This window comes from Lycorma delicatula, chromosome 6, assembly GCF_047948215.1.
Source record: "Lycorma delicatula isolate Av1 chromosome 6, ASM4794821v1, whole genome shotgun sequence".
Classification (NCBI taxonomy): domain Eukaryota; kingdom Metazoa; phylum Arthropoda; class Insecta; order Hemiptera; family Fulgoridae; genus Lycorma; species Lycorma delicatula.
The window spans coordinates 15,460,813-15,487,235 of record NC_134460.1 but is presented as its reverse complement, the minus strand read 5'-3'; the positions used below and the strand labels follow the sequence as shown (position 1 = coordinate 15,487,235).

General features: G+C 33.6%; 1 protein-coding gene across 1 annotated transcript in view; it reads left to right on the top strand.

Annotated features, from left to right (window-relative positions):
• Positions 1-1,559: 1,559 nt before the first annotated feature.
• LOC142326569 (uncharacterized) overlaps positions 1,560-26,423 on the top strand; it is a 427,256-nt gene continuing 402,392 nt past the window's right edge. Inside the window, exon 1 of the mRNA XM_075369149.1 lies at positions 1,560-1,719. Coding sequence (XP_075225264.1) covers positions 1,560-1,719 — 160 coding nt within the window. The remainder of the gene's footprint in view (positions 1,720-26,423) is intronic.

Below are 26,423 nucleotides of genomic sequence, written 5' to 3'. Positions count from 1 at the left end.
TACTGAAATGAAACGACTAGCACTAGATAGGGAATCTTGGAGAGCTGCATCAAACCAGTCAAAAAAAAAAAAAGATCTAAGCGCCCGGAAAAAATAAAGCTGAATTTCAAAGGTTGGATGTTGTCCTTTCAGCCCTCCTCCACTGTGGTGTTTTAGATGCCAGAGGTTCAGACATACAGCGGCGAACATACTTGTTTCCGCTGGAAAAATTATGTGCTTGCGGGACACATTACATCCGGATTACCCCTGTAGGAATCCATCATTTAAGTGAGCTGTAATGAATATCACTCGGCGAGACCGAGGAATTGTCCAAAATACAAGGAAGAATCGGCAATACAGAATCTAAAGACTATTCAAAAGATAAAATTACTTTGAGGCCAAGAAAATCTATCTCAGAAATCTCCAAAGGTCACGTCCTACGCACAGGTTGCTGCCGCCCCTGTTGCCACCTTTAAATCAAAAGACTTAATAAGTGAACTGGGGCCAGCCTTAGCCAATTTAGCGGAACAAATTATTAACCAGAAGATCAAGAATCGACAAAGTAGAAAAAGCAGCCCTAAGTCGTCAAAGACGAAAACTGTCGCTATTGAATGAAAGATTTCATCTCCACTAAGGAATGAGTCTTCGACAAGTTTCAAAGCGAAGGAAAGTGAGCGGATAACGGTCAAATAGCACCACAAATAAAAAAAAACGGGTTTCGATGTATTTTGATTAGTAAACAAAAAGTGTTCTTCCCGCACGTTATTGAATTAACGAAGGGAGATCTCATATTTTCGTTTTGAAGTAGATGGCTTACTTAAAAACATAATACGAGAAAAATTTAAACGACAAGCACCAAAATAAAAGTAAAATTTACATAAATCTGATCCGAGATCGACTTCACACGACTACTGTGCAGGTTAACAAAGACAATGGTGAGTTGTAAAAATATCAGACACCCTTATAACCGGCTTCCTGTATCAGACATGCCTGGCGCTATTATAAAGCAACACAAATATAAATAACACTTCAAAGGAAATAAAAATTATAGATTCTGGCGACTCGTAAGTGTTAACTTTACAATCGGTAGCAACTAAAGAATGTTGATAAAATGTTGTCTGAATACGCGTGTATTCTATCGAAAACAAAGTAATTATTGTAGAGTAGATGTTGAGTATTAATTATAATTTCGGTTATCTTTTCAAATTACGGAAAATTTAATTTTTTTTGTCCGAAGTTGGCGATCCAAAAAAGTTGTTATTTCTATATCCTCCGCGTACCACTCAACGTGACCATGCGTGCCACAAGTGGCACGCGTGCCTCGGGTTGGCCACAGGTGGCCTATACTGCAAAGAAAGGAAGTGTCACTCATATAATGTTTAATATCTAATGAATTTCGGTGCGTTTGGAATACTGATGTGTGAAACTATGTTCGGATCGATGAAAAAAGGTCAACGGAAAACTAATTCATTCTTCATTTTTATTAGCTTGCTTTCAGAAATGGAATAGTTGTTATGCGGAAAACGGCTGTACCGGTTTCAAAAAGTGAAATAATTATAATTTTTTTTTTTTTTTCAGTTATGTGGTGGGCAGTTTTGGTGTTAGTCGCATTACCACAAGTACCAGGATGTTCCATCTCCGAATTCACATGCCGTAACGGGAAATGTGTTAGCCCCGATTCTTATTGCGACGGTGTAAATGATTGCGGAGATGAATCGGATGAACCTCGTCAGTGTACAGGTAAGAGAAAATAATATTAGTACAATAATTAATTAAAATTAATAACATGTAAATTTTATATAATAAAATTTTATAATAATGTAAACGTATAATAATACAAAAATAAGTTTTTGAAAAGGAAGAATCACACAAATTTACTACGTAATATACAAAATAAAGTCCACTTGAATTAATAATTAAGTACACATCCTTTTCTACAAGGAAGACAGACTAACGGTAGGGCAGAAAGCCAATATTGATATTATCACTCGAATTCGTGCTTCGCCAACTTCAATTAGCATGCAATACCACAAGGTTCCACTTTATACGAATTTCATTTCAGATAATTAACACGAATTAAAATAAAAAATTACAGAAAAAAGATATACTATACTACATTTAATCGTATTTATATATAATTATTCAATACGTTAGGTGTATATATATATTGTTTTAAGAAATAAAATTTGTACAATTATTCAATATTAAGCGTAAAAAATACAACGAATTTTATAAGATATCGATGTTATTAGGATAATAATAACTATTATTATATTATCAGCTACGAACACTATATTTCTACGTTGAGTACTGTTTTAGCTTTCTTAGCTTCATTCTTTCATTATATGTTGACGCGATTCACGTAACTTCATTGTCAAAACATCACATTTTATGTCACCATTAAAATTTCAAACTTCGATACGGCGATCGGCACGAATAACTGATACACTATATGGTAATTTAAATTACTGAATATAAACGGACGGCCCTAGGAATCCGTAAAAACATAAGTTAAAAACATTTCATCGTGGAATTTAGTAGCAACAACCCGAAAAGTGTGAGCAGGCACATTATTACAGGGAAAACCCATTTTCTTTAAGGCCAGATGTAGACGTTTAGGCTGTTCATCATCCTCCAATCGGTCCAGATGTGAACTTAAAATCTCGCCGGTGATGATCCGCCCTTTTCCAGGTAGTTTATCAACATCATGATACGACAATACCAGAAAACCGTAGCTAAGACTTTTCCTGCAGATGGAATCATTTTCGCTTTCTTTGGCACATTTTCAACCGCTCCCACCCACAGTTTGGGCTCTGCTGTGTAAGCGTGAATCCACGTTATATCTACCATTATACAACTTCTACAAAACTCATTCTGACCTCCGTAGGGGAAAACACTTCTCCTCCCCTTCGTAGCCCTGTCGGACTTTATTGTCTAAAAGACAATCAAAGATTGTCTTTTAGACCTCCCAAACTTGATAACACATTATAGTGATCAGTTTCGTCTCAGTAAGGATGCCACCGATGCTGATTTATCACTCTAACAGGAGTAGCAGTTGAGAGTGCTAAAAGTAGTTTTGAGAATGGAGATACCCCGAAACGCGTCAACTACGTATGTTATATAGACAGTGGTAGGAAGGGTAGAAAACAACACACAAGTCAATAAATATCAAATCAGCCTTATTTTTAAACGATTCTGTTTAAGGCTGTAGTGATTAGAAGGATACCAACATTTTGGGTTTGTATCTGTGCTTTTCTTCCGTTCTCCGTTTGTATGAATAAGTTTTTTCACACGGTTAGTGAAGATCTCCCCGGAAGATTTTTTTTCACGGTTGGTGGTGCATGCGAAGTTGAGTCCTAGGAAATGAGAGAACAATAATTTATTTGTTATCATCCAGTAGTAATATATACGAAGAAGAAGAAAAATGTACGTAGTAATAATAAAAACAAATCACAATTTGCTGTCATATACAGTTTAAATAGAAATATGTTTATAATCATGCCGTAACGAGAACAGTTTATGTAACAGGAAGATAGGTCTGAAATCAATATTTGTTGAAATATGTATATCTTTGGGGTTTTCTACCGAAGTAAAGAAAAGAATTAACATTTAATAAATATTATAGAATTTATAGAAATTTTTTATTAACAATATGTACTGTTACTAAGTAATAAACAATATCATAGCAATGTATATCTTACCAAAAACTCAGTTTCGCAGGGGGTGTGGTACAAGCAAGGTGAGGTGGTGGGATTCTAACCCAGCGGGTTGGTCTAATTGTGAACACGTCTTCCCAAATCAGCTGATGGGAAGACTCTCGCTGAAGTCGAGAGTTCCAGCGTTCAAGTCCTAGTAAAGGCAGTTACTTTTTTATACAGATTTGAATACTAGATGGTGGATACCGGTGTTCTTTGTTGGTTTGGGTTTCAATTAACCAGATATCTCAGGAACGGTCGAACTGAGACAGTATAAGACAACACTTCATTTACATTCATACATATCATCCTCTGAAGTAATACCTGAACGGTAATTCCCAGAGGTTAAACAGGAAAAAGAAAGGGTGATGGGACCCACCTTGAAAAAAAAAAAACAATAGAAGAATTCAACAATACTTAAATCAAACTGCTGAACAGATAAATTTATCAAAAGTATTAAGTTATAATTTTAGATTATAAAATTATATGAAGTATTTTTTTTTTTAAGAAATTGATTAAACAACTGAACTCTTTAAGTAAGAATTCTGTAGTACGAATTTCAGTTTTACAAAAATAAATTACCAAACAACATATATCAGTTTATATCCATCCATATACCTAATGTTATCTTTATACATTAATAGATTTTCAGAAAGATTTGACAAATATTCTCTGAAGGTGTTGTAACAATTCACTGAAATTAAATATAATATTTCATTAGAAAAAGTTTGAGGTTATGGAAATAAGCAGGTATTTGTTGAATGCCGCTGAAACAAGGAAATACAATTTATATATATAATTACGTAAGTAATTATGTTTCCGTAGAATTTACTAGTAGGATATTGCAGTGGGTTATTTCAAATTATGCATATTTTCAACACTGAAGTAATTATTTCGTTATATATTTTATAAATAATAGAGTATGATTCGTAAGTTTTTAATCAGGTCATTGTATAGAACGTTATACCTAACTGGTTTTTTTTTTTATGTCTGAAGAGTATTTTAATTCCGTGCTCAGCAACACGTTACCTATATTTTTTTTTTGTTTATCAGGTATTTACTGGAATATTTGAATTTCAGTATCGCACAATTTATAACGAGAAATATAATTCATGTAACTATTTATATTTCACTTTACAAATACTCCTTGTTATTTTAGCATTGTCTAGCATTAATGACATTGGTTAAATGATGAAATCTTTCATATTTTATGCATTATAACACGTTGTAATTTGTTACCTGATAATGTTCGAAAACGTTTTGGTTAAATTTTCAATAAACTATTATAATAACCGACTGCGTAGAATACTGGTAATCGATAAGCTGTACATCATTAACAAAACAAATCATCGTAACTTACAGTATAATATTATTTTATTCCAGATTATTTAAGAGACAAAAAGTCAGTAAAACCATTTTTAATCTTTATACGCCAAAACTAAATTTTTGTTAAAAATTTTGCTCATTTGAAGATAGTAGGTCATTATATTTTATGACAAAATGTAAGAAAAGTAATCGTTACGGTCGAGTATGTTAACACTTACATTCCCGTCGTTTCTTATTCTTTTTTGAAATTACGCCGAGAATTTCATCTAATTATCTTCCAGATCTCTTGTATCCATAAACGTTTCCATATTGTTTTAAAATAAGTCAAAAACATCAACCGGTTTGTCCACACTATGAATAGAAGAGGATGAATTCATTCCGGGTGATTTATTACGAAGGGGACATTTGTTAACATTGAGATTGTAACATTTGAAGTAGCCTGATAAGATCAATACTTTCATCCTGACCCCTGCAGAAGAAGATACCCGCCTTGTGACAATCCCAGTCGCCACACCACCTCTTCTTTTCCTAACCCTAATTGGCTTTACCAGAGGTCGTCTTTTAGACCCTCTAAAGCCGATAACACATCACATTCAACAGTTTGGCCTTTGTCAGGATGCCACAGATGCAAATACCCCGGCAGACATTTCCATCAGCGTATCGCCTCAGTATGGTTTATTAAAACCTCGACCACCTGTTATAACTTAAATCCTCAACTACCAGATTAATCGATTCGCAGAACCGCGATCACCGCGCCTTCTTCTTACATCGGAGATTTCAAATTCCCGTATCTAACTTCCATTAGACTACGCATATAAATCATTAGATTGTCTTTTAAACACTAAACATACTATTCTCATACAAGAAACAAGTGTTGATCGCAACAACGAACATTTTGTCCTACAATTCAATTTACTCAAAGTCTTCTTTATATACTTAAAAATCAAGAAAAAAAAATTGCATAATTAATAAGCTTTTAATGAAAACATACCCTATCTTTCTAGTCCGCTTTAGGGAGAGAAGCCAATGCCTACACCCTCCCACACCGCAGCTCCATTACAGAATTCTCCACACATCCAAATTTTTCATATAACCGGGGGTTGATTCCAAAATACCTATCTTGGCACAGTAAGCACCCAGGCGGGCCCCTAACCACCCGGGTTTCTATTCATATATAGAACTACGTATAACAGCATAAGACCCCCTCAGGCAACCTTCGCAAGGTTAAGAATCTAAGAACGCCAGCAACTATTTTGGGCACATCAATAAGTGATAGAACGCCAAAAAACCATTGTTAGTGTTCGTATTGCGATAACACGCAGTCCAAAACGTTCTGCGATTAAAAATATATTAGCATTAAATGTCAGTGAACAATGATCAGTCAGATTTTACATAAGAACATAAAATTCAAATTGTTAAGGAATTAAATGGTTTTGGAAATATAGTTTTAAATTTTTGTCAAGAAATGTTGCAGCGTTTGGATAGTGATGAAAAGTTAATCCACTATATGAATGTCAGATTAAGCTCATTTTACCTGAACGTCTGATAAAACAATTGATATTGAAGCATTGAAGACACCCTTCAGTTACATTGCTACTGCCGTATATTTACAGTAAATTTAAACTGTAATCTGTAAATTAAGTTATACTGTAATCTTTAGACTATACAATAGTTCATAGTCCAAAGGTTACACTACAACCGTTACTGCAGTACGATATATATGCATGAACCCAATATTTTTGAGAGAAGAATTAGTTTTAAAAAATAGTGACATTGTTTGGCCGGCTAGATCACCTAATTTGTCTGCACGTGTCCTTTTTTTAGGATTTTAGCTGAAGAGCAAAGTGTATTTCGGGAGAATTTAAATGTTAGCTGAAGTAAAATTAAAAATTCAAAGCTGCACACATCATACCGGCCATTTTTTTGAGAATAATAAAAAATTTACGATTAAAATGAGTGCGTAGATCAAATGGTACCCGCCTAACGAGCGTTGTTTTAAAAATATAAATGCATTTCTTAACAGAAAACTGTAAAATCATTCCTGTTAAAATAAAAACTAATTTAATACAGAAGTTTAAAATTTCTACTCTTTACTGACGTGATGTATTTTAGTTAGATATTCAAATGTCTACTAAAAGTATACGTTAAATTTATTCTTATAAAAAAAAAGTTTGTGTTAATTGAAAGGTATAGTTGAGGAACGACTATATATAATGATTTTAACAGTTCTAATGTATCCAAACATTTCAAATTATAGATACGAGTGCAACATTGATTTTCACGTTCAAATAATTAAATGCGTCAGAAAAAAGAATTTTAATTCTTTTTTCGGTCACACGCGATTAACAAATTTATATTTGTTAACCGGCGAAGTGAGACCAATGTGCGGTGTTTGTAATAAAACACTGACAATCAAGCATCTAATAGAAGAGTGTACCATATATGAGGACCTCAGAAAGAGGTTCCGTCTTACAAATAATATTAGTGCTGATCAGGATAATGGAAATGAAGAAAATATAGTTGCATTTTTACACGCCAGTGGACTTCTTAAAAGTCTATAAAATGGAAGTTTAAAGCTGTGGTAAAAGATACTCTAAGCGGTAGTTTTATATATACATATAAGGGAGTCTCGAAGCGTGGCACGTATAGTGACGGGAGGTAGCCCTCTTGCCTAGGCCATTTTGGCTCACCTGCATTCAAGAGCAGTGAGTCGGCGTGTGTCCGATGATGGCATGGGGGACCCTCAAGGGTGGATTGAGGGCGCGAGGCTATGGGTGTGCGCCGTGCATGCCTATGGCCTGATATAAGAAGGATTCAACTGCCACGGCACCCTGGCACGACTGATATACTGCTCAACGGCGGTTCTGGTCGCCCCGAGGGTGCTTAAGCAAACTATAAAAGAGACTTCGTAGAAGAAAGAAAGATATGGTATTGATTAATTTAATTTTAAGTTCATGGTCTTTTGAGAACCTATCTCAAATTTTAATATTGGGGCCCTTTACACCCCGTAAGTGTTTGTGATTGTCCTTGTCTTTCATGTTTTAATGTTTATTGTGAAGTTTGTGTTTTTAAATAAAATGTAAGGGCCCTTTACACCCTTACATATGACGATCCTAATGGAGATAATAATTTCTTTTAAAGAATGTGACGAGGGCTAATGACCTTAGTAGTCGATGCCCGTAAAAATCCAGTTAAAAAAAAAAAAAAAAAAAAAAAAAAAAAAAAAGAATTTTAAATAATGTCCAGCGATTAAAAGCAATCTACTCTACGAAGTTTTTAAAATCAATTTTATTCAAGATCAAATGGTTATAATTTTCAATGCATTTATAATTTTATAGTTAATCTAAAAAGAAGGAAATTTTATCTATAAAAAACTTACGAGAATCTGATTAAAATTTGAGCATACATTTTTGTACTTCCGTATTTACACCTATAAAAAAATATATTATTCTACGTAAGGCTGTAATAAAACTTTTTAACAGCAAACCGAAATGAGATATAACATTCGTCGTTAGTCTTAAATAAAAACTTCAGTTTGTGTATATGAAATATTAATTTTTTTCATCGATTTGTAATGCGCAATTAAAAATGTATCATAACATACACTAGATGATATGAAAAACTCCCATCAGAGTACTTCTTCAAGTAACAAATTTTCATTTTTTCCTGCTTTGTTTATTTGATTTTTAATTAAATTAAAATAAATTGAGTTTCGAATACAATATTCTCCGTTTGTTTTATCATAACTTATTAAATACGAAAAAGTGGATTGTATTTTTTAATTAAAGGCAATTAAAAATCGCTTATCTTTTAATTAAAGATACGCGAGAGAATTATACGAACAAATATTATTAATAAAGATTAATTATTAAAAAAAAACTCATGTATAAATTATATGGAACCCGATTCATTACTTCCAATTAAATTAATAATTTTTAGTCAAATTACACGTTTTATTAAATTCACTAAAACTCTTACTGTGGCACTCTTTTTCGTCTACTTCTTTAAGAGAAATAACTTTCTTTCTTTTTCCTGTTTAGCCTCTGGTAACTACCGTTTAGATAATTCTTCAGAGGATGAATGAGGATGATATGTATGAGTGTAAATGAAGTGTAGTCTTGTACATTCTCAGTTCGACCATTCCTGAGATGTGTGGTTAATTGAAACCCAACCACCAAAGAACACCGGTATCCACGATCTAGTATTCAAATCCGTGTAAAAATAACTGGCTTTTACTATTAAGAGAAATAACTAGATTGACATAACTTAATTTAGCATAAAAATAAAACAATTTCCTGTTTATTAACTTATTTTTTTTTACAGTCATTCAATTTCACGTTTTATGCTTTGTGCCAATCTTTTAATTTCAACAAGTATATAGTTAGAACATGAAATATTACATCTTATCTATGCACTCAATCGTACGTTTTACGTATTCAATCTTTCTCTTTAAATACGTTTTACCTTCTATACCTCATTATTACAAAATAACAAAACCGGGATGAGTTAATGTACGGCCCATGATCTAATTCATCTCAAAAATTTCTCTTCTATTTAGATTTTATCAACTCACCTAATTCAAAAAGGACTTTACATCTCTAAAAGCATATAACAATTTATTTAGATTACTTATAAATTCGGTTCTGGTCTCATTTTATAGAAAAAAACACACCAATTTTTGGCTCACGTAGTTCGTTAGTACCGGAATTCAGCCACCAGTGTTGTTAAAAATGGATACGTTTACTGTTGCGGAACGTGCTCGCTGTGCGTTTTGGTTTCACGATTTGCAGTCAGCAACTGCAGTTCGACGAAATTTTCGTAAAGAGTACGGTAGGGAGCCGCACAAAACCTCAGTTGAGACAGGGGCAAGTTATTCTGTTAAACATACAAAATCACCAGGATGCTCACGCATCCCTGAAGCTGCTGTGGGACTACTCAGACAAAGCTTTGCGCATCGTCCGAAGAAATCAACTCGACGTGCGTCACGTGCGAAAACGACTGTTTGGCTCGTATTACGAAAACGATTCCACTTTATTCATTTTTTCATACGTAAATTATCGCGATTGAAGCAATACAAACTTACCGTAGTTCAACAAACTACGAGTGATGACAAGTTGCTTGGTCGCACTTTTGTGTGGAAATGATGGATAGAATTGCAGACAACGATACATTTTTAGACAATATAATTTCTAGTGACGAGTCAACTTTCAAATCACTGGCAAAGTGAACACCCACAACTGACAAATATGGGATAGCAAAGACCCTCATGAAACTTTGCACCGCATTCGTGGTAGTCCTAAGGTCAATGTTTTGCGTGCCGTAAGCAAACAAAGAATGTACCCTCGTTTTCCAGGAGGTAACCGTAAGCGGTATCGTTTATCTGGACATGCTTTGACACTCAGTTAGATGATGCTGACCAAGATGAACCATTACTATCAGCAAGACGAGAAGCGCCATCTCACTACCGCCTAAACGTCCGAGATTTTCTTGTTATTAGATTCCCAGGTCGGTGGATTGGTCGTGAAGGCCCAATTACATGGCCATCCTGCTCCCCAGATTTGGCCCCGCTAGATTTTTTTTTATGTGAGAATTCACTAAAGATCGGGTTTAGTACCACGTTTGTCTGTTGATCTTGTTGAGCTAAGACTTCTGATTAACGCCGCAGCTGCAGAGATATCGTCCGTCTGTGGCTACAGATTGGAATGAAATCGACTTCAGGTGGGATGTGTCGCATTTTAAATGGAATACATATCGAACAAAGTGAATGTTTGGTGACAAACTTGATGCGTTTTTCTATGAAATAAGATCTCACTCGAATTTATAACTTACCTTGAAAATTTTCAAACGGTTGAGTTTAGTTGCTTATTTGTGATGATCGAATAAAGGAAATAGGTAACATTTTCTAAAAAACGGTTACAAATTGAAGTTCGAACCGTTCTAAAAAACTTTGTTTTAAAAGGTGTAATCCAGACGGATATACAAAAAGAGTTAGATTTCACTTTAAGGGATTCTTCCGCTTTGATTTCGACTGCAAAAAAAGGATTAAATTTAACATGATCGTACACGCATTCTTGATAATGAACGTTCGGAACAATGCCATATTAAATGATTGCCGAATGAAGATAAGTAAAGCTTGCCGGTCAACTGCAAACATCTCGTTAGACTGTTCGTTACATTTTACACATGTAAAGGCTTTCTTTTCGATGGGTGCCACGCTTGTTAACAGTCGACCAAAAATATATTCTAGTGAACATTTCTCAAAGGTTTTAAATGCGATTCCGCTGAATAACATCAGATGAGACAGAATCACCACAACACGCCAGAGACCAAACAGCGGGAAGGAGGGAGAACGTGAAAATGAGCCAACAAAAGCGAAAACGGTATCATGTACAGGAAAAGTCACGGCTACGATTTTACGCTTCATTACTGGCCCAAGAGTGTTATTCAAGCTAAATATCTAATCTGGAAAAAAGGAAGTAGTGCTCTTTCCCCACGATAATGCGCCTGCAGAGACGTCTCGGGATGTTGCTGCAAAAACCTCATGCGCTGTATTCATCGGATTTGGCTCCCAGCGATTACTTTCTCTTCTAAGAACTGAATAAATGGCTCGCTGGATAAAAAGATTTACTTTAAATGATGAGGTTAGAGCTGAATATATTTTGCAGTCAGACAAATCACAATATACCGAGGCAATTAAAAAGTTGGAAAGTTGTACTTCTAAATGTATCGAATCGCAAAGTGACTACATTGAAAAATATAGAACAATTTGTGACTTCCAGCCCGAGAACTTTTCGAGCAGCCCTCGTAAGGCATTAAAATTATTTTCAAGAATTTCTTTTTATTTCTTAAATGTAAGTTCGGTACTAGCAAACGTTTTTTGGACCTAGCCCTTTTTCCTTATGCCAGTATGCTTTTGATGATTCTATGAGTTCGACATCTGTTGTAATTCTACTCCCTAAAAAACAAAATTCGCTCGCTTTTAGTATATATTGTATTCCTCTATCTTGATATTTAATTTCTCTTTATCGCTTTTTGTTACATTTCCCTTGTTTTATTCTTAATGTAATCTCTCTGAGTTATAAATCCATGTAATTCAAGATCTACCAAAACATGAGATACTTTTTTCTCTTTCATACTTATGTCTACTATCTAATTCTTTTATAAAAAACATATACCTCTTGTTTAGTTTTACGCGTAATTTTCTTAAACGTTTAAGTATTTTATGCACGGTACGTTTTAAACTAAAATATAAAATTATCTCACATAAAATACAGAAAGTAAAAAAAATCTGCAGAAAAAATCCCATCGTTTATTTTTTATTTTTTTCTACGGCAGAATAACCTCTAGATTAATTGCTTGTACGCATGCAACAATAATGGATCTAGTAGCGAGCCGGGTTGAGGAAACACACGTACAATGGAACCCTCTATTCTGTGGTTCCTTATAATAGGTATCTTTATCTTGACGTATCATATGTTAACGTAATTTTTTTTGAGTGCTTTTGCCAATTCTACAATACGGTAACCTGTACTTTAAGCTACCCAAATTTTAAATTATATTAATATATTAGCTTTACAAAAAGAAAAAAATTAAGCGTCGCGTATTAAAATTCTAACGAATAATATCTCTTTAAATAACCATATACTTCCAGCCATTTCCAACCATTTTAGTTCCTCCACGATTCCGAAAAAAAAAATATTTATTGAAATTTCGCGACTCCTACCCCCAACCCGATGAAACCTAATTAAAAGAATTTATCTGTGGCTATTTGCTAAACTATGCGATGAAATACGCGAAAAGAAAAATATTTGTTCTTTTCCGTATAGAAATCAGATGGTTATCGTCTTTACAGAACCAGTGTATTATTGCCGTTGGCTTATTTTGATGACATATTTTCGCATTTAACGACTTAATGTGAATCTACAAGGACGCGATAAAAACATTTTGTTAATGGCAGACAAAGCTCGTGCTTTCATTAAGAAGCTTATCCGGATTATTCATTTTAAAGTAAAACTTTTGATATGTTTCCACTCGCTTCCGATTATATTGAAAAAAATTTGGATGAAGAAATTCACCACAGCTTGGATAACATGAAGATCCAATTGCGCGAGTTAAAAGTCGAGTTGACGGAGTATTTCCCAGAAGACAAACATTATCAAATGGAATATGGAAATTCAGTCGCAGAAGCGTTGAAAATATTAATCTCTTTCGCCACGTCTTTCCTGTGTGAAAAGGGTTTTTCGTTTACGCTTAGGCTAAAACCTAAATATAGAGAAATCATCTTTTATCACTTGAAAGTGACAGTTTGCTTTTGCGTTTTTAACATAGATCCGGATATGGAGAAATTTTAAATGAAAAACAAACGCTACCATTTTATTAATCTGTTTTCTTTACTGCGTACTTAAACGTGTAAAATGTTAAAAATAAATTATTTTTTCTCATAAAATGATTGATAATTGTTTACGTGTAAATTTGTAGGCTGATTTCGCGACACTCCTTTCACATCATAGCGATCCCAGGTTGCGAAAAGCTACTCTACACGCCGTACCACATAACAATACACCATACGTCTAGTCGACCGATGTTAATACGTATAGTACATTTATATACAGTCAGTGATATTTATCAATGAAAACATTTAATTTTTCTTTTATTATCTTCAGTTAAACAAAATACGAGTAGTAATAAAAAAAACTGAAAAGAAGAAAGTAAAAAAAAAAAAAAAACACTAGTATAGAAAAAAAAATATTACCAAACTAAGAAAATAAAGTAATAAGCACGTAATATGTTTTAAACACTAGACGTCTAAGGAACGGTCAGCCTGACTCCTACAAGACTGCACCTCATTTTCATGTAACATATATATATATATATATCATCCTTATCTCATCGGGCTGTGGGAGCGGGTTACTTACTGTTCCATTTCTTTCTTTTTCCTGTTTAGCCTTCGGTAACTACCGTTTAGATAATACTTCAGAGGATGAATGAGGATGATATGTATGAGTGTGAATGAAGTGTAGTCTTGTACAGTCTCAGTTCCACCTTTTATGAGATGTGTGGTTAATTGAAACCCAACCACCAAAGAACACCGGTATCCACGATCTAGTATTCAAATCCGTGTAAAAATAGCTGGCTTTACTAGGACTTGAACGCTGGAACTCTCTACTTCCAAATCAGCTGATTTGGGAAGACGCGTTCACCACTAGACCAACCCGGTTGGTTTGCTTACTGTTCCCTAGTCAAACAGAATGCAACATACACATTAAGAAAAGAAAATATTTTAAACGTAGATGAACTCAATAATAACTGATTTCAAACGAAATAAAGTTCATCGTGTAATTCTTTTTTCCTTTTTAAAACATAAAAGTTTTTTAAGCAAAGATTATCTAGCGAGATTTTTTAAATTATTTAAATATATAACAACATATTGGAAAACCGTAAAAGTTTTGTAACCTGAATGGAGATAATATGTAAATAAATATAATGGCATTCAAAAGAAATTCGTACATAATTTGTTGTTTTACATTTCTAAATCAATATTTCTTATAGGAATGAGGTAAATAACTAATCTGAGATAAAAATGAAAACGGTAAGAATTTGCTTTTAGGAATTGACGAAGTATATTATACATCGATTTTTTATGAACAGACTGTAGTTGTTAGTTGTTAAACTGAATATCACCTTTAATTTGGTAGATTCGGTGTGTTGTTAATTTGTTTGTATATATTAACAGATCATTGAAGAAGGCAACAGGAAATAATTTCAAACTCATTTTCCACAGTAATCTTGGTACGAAGGGCTTGTTATTTTTTTTAAACGGTTATACTATTTTAAGAAGTAATTGGATTCAAACGTTGACTCGTTGTCGACCACTGTCGTTATGTTTTCAAGCACACGAATTGTCGTCTTTAATTTTAATCGGTACATGTTAGCCATCATTGTTCAAGTTGTTTTTAGTAAGGGGTAGTAGGAGTAAATTATAAATTTGAATAACGTACGTAAATTTAAACGGTTTTTCTTTTATCACGTTATTAATATCAGGAGCTTTGCGTTCTCCCTTTTGCTTTTATTTTGGAAAAACAATTAGCACTAGTTCTTTATATTTCACGGGTTACGATTTTGAACTTCGTGTTTGTAAAACATGAAAACGCTATGCACAATAAATAAATATTTCAAAAAATAAACACAGTATAAATAATAATATATAATATTACACTAAAATGTATAATAAAATATATATAAACCAGTAGTACATATCTTTGGTAAAATCTATTGATTAATCCTCTAGGGCAGCGTTTCTCAACCTTTCAGTACTTGCGACCCGATTTTCAATGATTTTTATCTCGCCCCCCCCCCTTAGATACAATAACAATGAATACAGTGATAATGTATTACGAGTATTTTAACGATGCTAATGCTATATTACGACCTTAATTACAAACCTTACAAATTACCAAATACAAGTATATTTATTAATATTTGGCAACACCGATCCGCTGCATTGATAAATCCAGAATCGATGCCTTTCTATTGCGCTCTGTCTTACGTCCACCATATCGAACACACTTGCGGCTTCAAAAATAGTTCCGATTTGACTCGAACATTCTGTAAAGTCTGCGGGACCGTCAGCGCAAACGTGTATAAATCCTGCGCCTCGTTCGATTTCAGCCAGTCTCAGTCGAGTCGATCCTTCTACCGCTATCGAATCTATCGTGAATGTGTATGTTGTAATTTGCGTGTTAATTGCAATTCAGGTATTAAATATTCAATCCACCGGGTCGGTCTACTGGTGAACGCGTCTTCCCAAATCGGTTGATTTGGAAGTCGAGAGTTTCATCGTTCAAGTCCTAGTAAAGTCAGTGATTTTTACACGGATTTGAATACTGGATCGTGGATACCGGTGTTCTTCGGCGGTTGGGTTTCAATTAACCACACATCTTATGTATGGTCGAACTGAGACTGTACAAGATTACACTTCATTTACACTCGTACATATCATCCTCATTCATCCTCTGAAGTATTATCTGTAAGGTAATTACCGGAGGCTAACAGGAAAAAGAAAAAAGGTATTAAATATCCACGGCAGTAGATTTATAGATAACCATGGATAAATTTTTAAGTGTGCGTAAGATGATAGTGAAACATCAAGTGCGTTGATGAGCGTGGTTCCGAAAATAAAATCAAGAAAATAACCGGTGATCTAAATTGGTCGACTTAATTGGGTGTAGGTCTTAATTTCTAACATAATTTTGATTGGCATGAGTGTAGCAATGATTTAACTTTAAACTCGTTCGTTTTCTGAGGCATTCACAGTCACGAACACTGTTGTCAAATCTTTAGTAGGCGCGGGGTTCGCGCTTCCGTGGTTTCGGTCAATTAGTTTGGGAGAATCATGTTAGGTTGGATGTGATGTCCGTTTGAGGCCTACGTGAAGGCAAAATTTGATTTGTATTTTACCGATGCAAATATCTGCCGAAGCATTTACATAGGTGGATCCCGATCGAAGCCTGGCTGAATGGAGATGCAATCAGTTAGAGGGTCTAAAGACGACCTCCGGTAAAGCCTTTCAGAGCTAGGTACGGATCGGCTGGTGTGGCGACCGGAAACGTCACAAGGTCTTCCCTCTACGGGGTTGGGATGCCCTCTTTCAGGAATCATTCCTTAGTCTGGCTTTCAACAGATACGTCTCCGATACGGTTGCACCTTCGGTTCAGCTACTTTATATCAGTGAGCACTCAAGCCCCTCTTACCATCGGCACGGTCTCTTGATTAATAGAGGGAATATATATACATATTTATATCGCCTATTATATTCCCGTTAACGTAAGAATTCCAACGTAGTGTCAGACATCTAAATCGGTTCGACCGTTGAACTGCTGCAGTAAAACAAACATACACCCTAAATCATTACACTCCTTTTTGGGTAATCGCGTAAAAATCAACCGATTACTATTTTTATTCTTTATGAATAGAAGTTAGTATGGGAGCTACAAACCAGTCTTTTGGTTTCGATTCGATGAAAACAGGTTGATTAGTTTTCGAGTTAAAATTGCAAACATTTAAAACTGAATATTTAAAATACCAATATGTAGAACGAAATTTCTAACCAAGAGGCAACGAGTATGGTAGTGCATAAATAATTAAAAAGTGTCATTTTTCGTAAACGTATGGACTAATCGGGATGCAATCTGCTTTGCGATACGCGAATCTGTTACAGTAACTGTTTTGATGGTCCTACATGAGAAACAACACCGGATTTAAATTTTAACAATTTAACGTATAATTCTCGTAAAGTTTAATTTACCTACAGCACTTTCTAAAACCTTTTGATATTTTGTTTGTTATGTTAAAAATATTACCCCAAATTATTTTTAGGCCTAGATTTACATATAAGGATAACTTAAATATTTTTTCTATTTTACTACCTTCAGGGGAAAAGAATATATTACATTTTTGCAAAAGTTGAAAAACGGTGGGACGTTTTGGCCGAAACAAAAGTTCAAATCTTACTGCAGCACTTGAATTTTTTTTATCAAGATCACAAATTCCCAAAAATGTTTATTTAACATTCTCCCTATTGTAAGAAAAAAATATTTTTAATTTTTAAGCAATTATTTTGTTTAATTTATTTTTAATTTAAATCCATCTCGCAATTTACCAGTTGCATTAAAAATGTGAAAAGGCTAAATTTTGATAGCCATTACTCTTTAGTATTTCTTGAAAAAAAAAGCATTTTTTTTAAATTAGGGAAAAATGTTTATCCGTTCCTAGAAAATTATAACTTTGTTTATTTAAACTTACTCGGTTGAATCTTTAAATTTTTAAAACGTTTTAAAAAGTTCTTTTTTAAATTTATTATTACTCCTTAGGGATTATTTTCATAAAAATTTAATTTTACCCGAATGATTCTCCTTGAGTACGGTAGCCTCGAAAATGGAAAAAGTTTTTTTTTGTAATTTAAAATTTTTTGAGGAGCTCCCAAATTTAAAATAAATAGAAAACTTTTTCAAATTTCGATTTAAATTCGTTTAAAATCAATTTTAGTGAATATTATATCGTTAAAATAAGTTCATTGATGCATGAACTTCCAAATTTTTAAAAATTCGAAAAAAAAACATTTTTCGAGATTGCGATGATAATATACTAATATTAAAGATTTTGGTTATTTTATTTTATTCAGCATTTGGGCTTCTATAATTAAAATCAGAAAATTTAAATATAATCAAAATGGATTTAAATACACATTCAGTTAATTGAATTGAATATACATTTAAAATGAATTTCTCAAAAATGAATCGCATAACTTGACCGGTGTACCCTGGTCATTCGTCGATTTCTTCTCTGTTTCACTCATCTTTCTGAGAATTATTTTTTATTATATGTTTGTAAGATAATCCGTTAAGACGGAAATGTTGTCAAATTCAAAATTTTAATATAATTAACCCTAAACACTAAAAATAGAAGTACTCATTTCCTGAAACTTTTAAAAATTATTTTTTCACACTCAATTCGAATTTAACTATTTTATTTTATTTTCAAACGGGATATCCAAGATGAAACTTAATAAAATGGAAATTATTAAAAGGACGAGAAATATATTTTATTATAATTAATTTTTAATTTTTCAAGTTAAAAAACTTAATTGTTGGGAGGAGGACAATAAGACCCTTATTACTACAATTATTATTTATTTTAAGCAAATATGCCAATATTATTAAAAGTAAAAAAAATGAAAAAAAGACTTCTGTTATGGAATAATTTTCAACTTTATTACTAATTTTTTAATATTATTTCACAGATCCAATAAGTCACAATGAAAGTCGAGAACGTTAAGAATGTACATTATTTAGTGCAGTGAATTAAAGAGGAATTATATTACGAAGGATTCAATAAATTATGCGACTACAAACGCGCGCACGAAAGGTATAGAGAGCGAGAGATAGAGAAAAAGGGAAGAGAAATATATATTTGTATGTAAACATTTTCTTTTTCAAATAAAAGAATTCCTCCTACCCGTACATCTCTACCAAAAAATGAACACGACATGGAAACATGCAAGAAAATAGATCTGCATTCATTTTGCATATATATATCACTCGATAACATGTAACGGAATAGTACTCAAAGCCAAAGGAAAACAATATTAATAATATTGAATTTCAAGTTTGATTTTTTTTTCCAATACTGTACGTTAGTTTTAGGGATATATTATACGGTTTGAAAGAAGAAATAAAGAGCAACACGAAACTAGAGCGCACACAGACGTGAGAAGCAAACGCGGTTCATGAATAAGATATATTAGGAGTCGGAAAACAGAAATAGAGCGAGAGAAGGAAAGAGAAAGTAAGAGGGAGAAATAATGTCGAGGAGAAAGAGAGAGTGAGAAACGGGAACTAGGGCATAGGTCGGGTCGTGCAATGTAGGGCGTGGTCTTTACTCTCTCGACCTCCCTTTCCCGTAACGTTTTACAAAGCCCGGTACTGAACTTCAGGATAGGGAGACCATCAACCGACGTTTATGTTTGAAGGGATCTTATGGTCTAATGAAACCACAGATTTTCGTAACGATCATATCTGCGACGAAACTTTCTTTACGGTATTCTTTTACTCGTCATATAAACTTGTTTACTGTGTAACCTGTTATTTAATACTTATATATCGACGAGAATAAAAAATAGTAATGCTTTTTGTTTACCGTTTCCTATACTTTTAAAAACATCCTTAAAATAAATAAACTATAAACATAAGTAACTACTCCCGCATAATTCTTATTTTACGGATTCGATTTTCTAAGCTAAGCAACCATCCGTATAATTCTCGGTCTACCAAATTCGCACTTTCCAATCGTTTATTGCAGCATATCAAATAAGGATCGATCTTCAATCTAAGATTTTCTTTCGGCTTAATATACTGAATTATTTTTCGTTTGGAAAGCATAATTAGGCGCATGATATTTCCAACTTAATAACCGTTGAAAAATAAGAAGAGAACATGAAAATTAGGGAACTACGTATTTTTTTGAAAACATAATAGTCTTTATTTATTCTACACCGTCTTCGCCACTAAGCGATACATTTGCATCGTCTGCTCCTGTAATGTACGCTTAAAAGGTAAACTGTTATTTTATTTATTTGTTTTTTAATTTATCGGAGAGCAAGAAAAATTATCACATTTTTTTACGACCGGGATAGTTAATCTGATTCAACAAAAGGAGATTTTTTAATAAAACATTATGAAAAATGTTTCCGATAAAATATAATTTTCGGATTTTATTTTATAATTTTTTTATGTAATGAAAGAGCGGGCATCAACAGCTACGGTCATTAGCCCGGTGGAAATCGGTAGCGTATGAAAAGATGTCATGCCTGACCGGGATTCGACGAACCCGGGACCTCCGCAGGAAATGCCGAGATGCTACCTACTCAGCCATGGAAGTCGTCTCTTTATCATTTGACCGAGTATACCTAGTAATTAAATTTTTAACAAAAAAATTTTTTTTTTGTAGATGGGGTAGATCACCCGTTCAAAATTGAAAAACTCTTTATTCTAGGAATGTATTTTAAAACAGATTATATATTTTTGCTAAAACGGTCTTTAAATATGAAATTATACTTTCAACAATTTTTAAATTGGTCGAAAATAATGAAAAAGGATAAATTATTCGAATTTTAATATATATATATATATAATTGTATACAAATTATACACTTAAAATTGGAAACGCTCATCAAAATTTATTTAGAACACAAAACTAGGTGGTTATTTTAAAGGAGAGATCTGAGCTGGAAGTTGCACTGGTTAACGCTGTCTTAAAAGCTAATTTTCCGCACTTGATTGCAATTACCTAAAACCCTAAAATTTTAATCAATTTTTTTTGTTAATCGATTGTTTATAGTCGGATCGACGATAATAGTCATTAGAGACTTAAATAAAACTAAATGTTCACAAGTAATTAACACCACATCGGATAAAAAATATCGAAACAGGAACATGACCGCTAGACCATTTTCACTGCACACACAGAACTCTCCGTAAGTGATCTCACGTAAGCGAATCTACTAAATTGAGTTCTTCATCCCACTATCTTAGAAAAACCGCAAAAATCTTTTGATGCGTTTCTTCGGGCTGAGCAAACTTGTATTATTGAAAGGCCACAATCGTCGGCCGAGGTACAGAAAGAAGTTGACTTGGTCATTTCGCTAAACTGATCCCTAGCAGCTCAGTAATGCGGGTCCCGTTTGCGTCTTCCAGATGGAAAATATTCAATTAGTTTTATTTTTACTATTTTTTTAAAAATAAAATACGTTTCTTGTAATCTTTCATAAGTAACAACTTAATTTCTAATTAATACAAATTTCTACTAAATTGTCTTTGAGCAAATAAAAACAAGATTATCTAATTTTCAATTTCAATTTTTTTTTTCAATTTATTTTAATAATCGTTTATTAAGTGATTTTGATTTGGGGGTGTTTCACACGGGGCTGTAAATTTGATGAAATTAAGCTTATTTTTAACCTTCAGTTTTTCGTACACAAATTAAAGTAACGGAATGATATTTCATCAAAAAGGTATAATAAATATAAATAAAGTTACGATGTAACAGCTATTTAAAAAAAGAAGAAACCAATATTTTGTAACACATTTAGCGGTTATCATAAAATTATTTTAAAAGAGATAATTTGTAATTTTCTATCAAATAAAAAAAGATGATAAATAATCTAAACGTATTATAATACCTCTTTTATTTTGTTTAAATAAATTCCAAGCAAACGACAATTTATAGACCAAAATGGCAAACATAACTGCGTGAGCTACACAGTAAATGAGAATACATTTAACTTAAGTTTTTCCTCCTACGTGAAAAAGTAGAGTTGCAAGTTAGCAAGAGGTCTGTACTTAACAAGTCTCTAAGGTAAAATCTCTAGTGAAACATTTTATTTTACATCTTTGTATGTATAACGTGTAATTTGTTAGCTTTAATTTTTTTTTTTTATTATTTAATTTTTTATCTTCTTAACTAAATAATCGGTTAAATAACTCCTACAAAAAAAATCTGGAATAATATTTACAAGGAACACTAATCAAATTATCTTCTTCTTATTCTTCTTGTATTGACCAACTTAGAACTGCAATAAATATGTTTCTCTTTGATTTCCTTTCTTTCCGATATTTCTTCATTCTTTCTCTACGTTTTCGCTTTTTTCCTTCGCTCCATTGTAATCATAATTCTTTTTTTCCTGCAAAACCACGTTTTTTAAAATATTTCTATATTTAGACAGTCTTTTATCTTCTGTTCTGAAAAGATGTCCAAAAAAATCAGTTTCCTTTTCCTTATAATATCTGAAAGTCTGTCATTACATTTATAGAGCTGTTCGTTTTTTCTTCCACTTATTGTATTCAATTTTAATCGGCCCTAATATTTTTCTTAATATTTTCTTTCTAGCTCTTCGATTTCGCCTACATTCAGTTCTAACTGTATTATAACGCCTACTATAATCAAATTATTTTAACCTGTTAAATAATAATCTCAAACAGAAGTATAAATATATTTTATTTCACTTAATTCACAAGATTAAAAAACTGCACGGCAAAAATTTGAAATTCATCAAAGGAAATTAACATAAGCTGTAAAACAAAATTCAGCTGAATATTAAACAGACTAAGTAATTAATTATGCTATTCCCACGAAATTATATATATATATATATATATATATAAAGTTTAAAACCCAACGAATTCCATTAGACTTAATTGTTATGTCATTATTGCGTATATGCAAATGACTTTAATAGGACGATGCAATATGCGATTCTACTAATGCAGGACTTTAGCCCATGAGAGCTGCTATAGGACTTTAAAGTCATCGTAGAACTAATTATTATTACAATTAAAATAAAGAAACAAAGGTTGCAGCTGCATTACTTTCTTTCATGCGGTGGGTTTTCCTGGAAAAAAGGGATACGCTACACACGTGGCTTATGGAATGTAATGCATCATCTATTCTCAGGCTATTCTCAGTAACGTAACTCCTCCCTCCCCAGATAAAAACTCCTAGGGTTGAACAGCAGCCACAGATGTTTTTCTTTATTAAATATCTTAACGTGCAATATAACAATAATAATAATAATTAATATACAATACAATATTATAATCCAAATTGATATATCAACTGTGAAGCTTTTATTTTTCCTGAGCATTATTTCCAAAGTCTTTAAAACAATCGATAAATCTGAATGCTTCATCTTTTCTATATTCATTTATATCAATAAAATATTTATTACAATATAATAAATATTTTAATATAATAATATATTATATTATTATGACGATTATTATTTAATACGATTATTCTTAATCTTTATCATTTTAATAAATATTTTATTGTAACAGATAATTGCTGGATTTTAAACTATATATGAAAAGATTTTTGAAAGTGTATGTTTGGAGTGTCGCTTTATATGGAAGTGAAACTTGGACGATCGGAGTATCTGAGAAGAAAAGATTAGAAGCTTTTGAAATGTGGTGCTATAGGAGAATGTTAAAAATCAGATGGGTGGATAAAGTGACAAATGAAGAGGTATTGCGGCAAATAGATGAAGAAAGAAGCATTTGGAAAAATATAGTTAAAAGAAGAGACAGACTTATAGGCTACATACTAAGGCACCCTGGAATAGTCGCTTTTATATTGGAAGGACAGGTAGAAGGGAAAAATTGTGTAGGCAGGCCACGTTTGGAGTATGTAAAACAAATTGTTGGGGATGTAGGATGTAGAGGGTATACTGAAATGAAACGACTAGCACTAGATAGGGAATCTTGGAGAGCTGCATCAAACCAGTCAAATGACTGAAGACAAAAAAAAAAAAAAAAAATTATATATAGTCGTATTATTCAACTTCATTATACATATGTTGTAATATAAACTTAATAATGTTATCTTTCATGCATTCTGACAGTAAGAATTATATATAGTAGGTTCTACAAGTGTTCAACAAATTAATTTTATACCTAAACCCATCCATTCTTTAAATATAATATAAAATCCCTTTTTTTATATATCTCGCGTAACAAATATTATTTTCACAAATTATTAAATAATTTCTTAGTTAAGTAATTCATAATTATATTTTCTAAATTTTTGAGTTCCATCTAATTTGTTTCGTTTAAATTTAGTCGTTTAATAATATATTTTACAATAAGTAACATTTAACGTGTTTGAAATGTAGTTCAATTATATGTTTCAATAGTTATAACATCAGTTTTTTTTTACAAATAATATATCAGGGGTATGAAGTTGATCGCCTGGTCGTAGACCCCCCAGCGTAATCTAAACGATCAACACAAGGTTCGCCTTTTGACACGCAGACTACATCAAGATGGCTTCAAAGAATCTTCCGCAGACCAGCTCTTTTAACAGCTCAGACACTAGCCTTCGTATCCTTTATTGGAATGCGGGAGGCCCTAACAGCAATAAGGTTTTAGAATTCAAACGAAACGTCTATCATTTAGACGTGGATTTATTCTTTATCGTCGAAGCAAGAGCTGCGACAGAAACTGCCGAGTTTTATCAGACAAACGGTTCCGAATGTTACATGAAATGGAAGATGAAGACAAACTCGAGGCCGTTAAAGTCGAGATGTGGAAAAATGGACAACATTTTAATGCGATTGGCCTGTATAACCCTCTTGGTAACATTCCCTCTTTTGAAGCGGTTGAAGCATCAATCGAGGCTACCAGTATTCTCGTCGGATATTTTAACAGTCCTTCACCAAAATAGAACTATCCAAGATTAACCGTGCCTGGGAGGACTTTGAAGGAATTAATCGATAGTAATCAATTAGTGGTTTTGGAAACGCCCCCAATTTTCTTGTCGTTTCCGGGTCAAACGTCAAGGCCGGATCTGGTTGTCACCCATCCTCATATTTCTTGTAAAACAAAAGTTAAACTTCTCGATGACGCCGGCGGATGCGGCCATAGAGCCGTTCTCGTCACTTCAATTACAGACCAGTCACCTTATAATGACTGCCCGGCTCCGCGCTGGAATTTCAACAAGGCTGATCGGGATAAGTTCCGAACGTGCACGGATGCGGTTCTTTCTGAGGCACTAATATCTGACTCCCCTGAAAATACTACCGACATAATTAACAAAGCCATACTGGACTGTGCATAACAGTGCGTACCTGAGCTGTACATGAAGACGCCCTCCGCCACTCCTCTCCGTTGAGAGCCCTTATAGGCTTTACCGGAGGTCATCTCCGAAACTCTGCTTTTGACATATTTCAGTCTGTCTCGGCCAAGATGCCACCGATACGAATCCCATCGGTGTACTACTAGCTAATGAACTTAAAACAAAACTCATCTCACCGAGTCTTAAGAAAGACTGAAAATACTTAACTAACAAAGGAATTGAAAAACCTACCCGTAGAAGGTAAAATTGGGTTCAATACACAACACAAAACATAAAAATATTACACGGAACAATAACAACACAGTGAAACTTAAAACAAAACAAAGGACAAAAACATAATTTATAAGACAAAACCTCAACAAAAATAGAATAAAAGAGAAATCCAGGGAGAGCTCTAGATCCCCTCACAAATCCTTTCCTTTGCTAAGTAGACTATAAAACTCTTCACTATAAAACTCTTCACCAGGCCTATTCGGCACTATAAAACTCTTCTCCAGTTTACACGGAGATCCAACGCCAACCCGATAAGATCAAGCCGACAGATGGACTTCGTACGCATTAACTCGTTTTTCGAGCACTCATAAAGAACACGGTAGGCGACGTCCAATTTTCCACACTGAGGACACATCTCAGAATCTACCGGGCCGCAAAACTCTTCACTATTGCCTATTCGGCCTGGCTTATCCAGTTTACACGGAGATCCAACGCCGACCCGATAAGATCAAGCCGACAGATGGACTTCGTACGCATTAACTCGTTTTTCGAGCACTCATAAAGAACACGGTAGGCGACGTCCAATTTTCCAGACTGAGGACACATCTCAGAATCTACCGGGCCGAATTTCTGCAGTCTGTCCCTAAAAGCACCATGACCGAAAAGAAAATGCGTCACATATTTATTAAGGTGCACCCAAGAGGCGTCCCATAAACCAACAACATTTGATCATGCGTATGAGCCCACTATCTGTCCCATCCCATCTAACCTGCCACAAGGCATTGCCATGTTGTTCAATTTCTCGAACTTTATCCAAAGCCAACTTACCGGGCTTCTTAGCGAAATACCGCTGCTGCTTCTCAGACGCAATCAAGTCTATCGTTTCACACCAGCAATCACCAACACTGCTTTCCGTGAAATGGTACGGTAATCACCCGTTACCGTTAACAATATTAAGCGTTCAGCCCTTAATAAAATGTCTCGATGACTTTTATATTTTAGCCTATCCGCCCAAACATGCGCTAC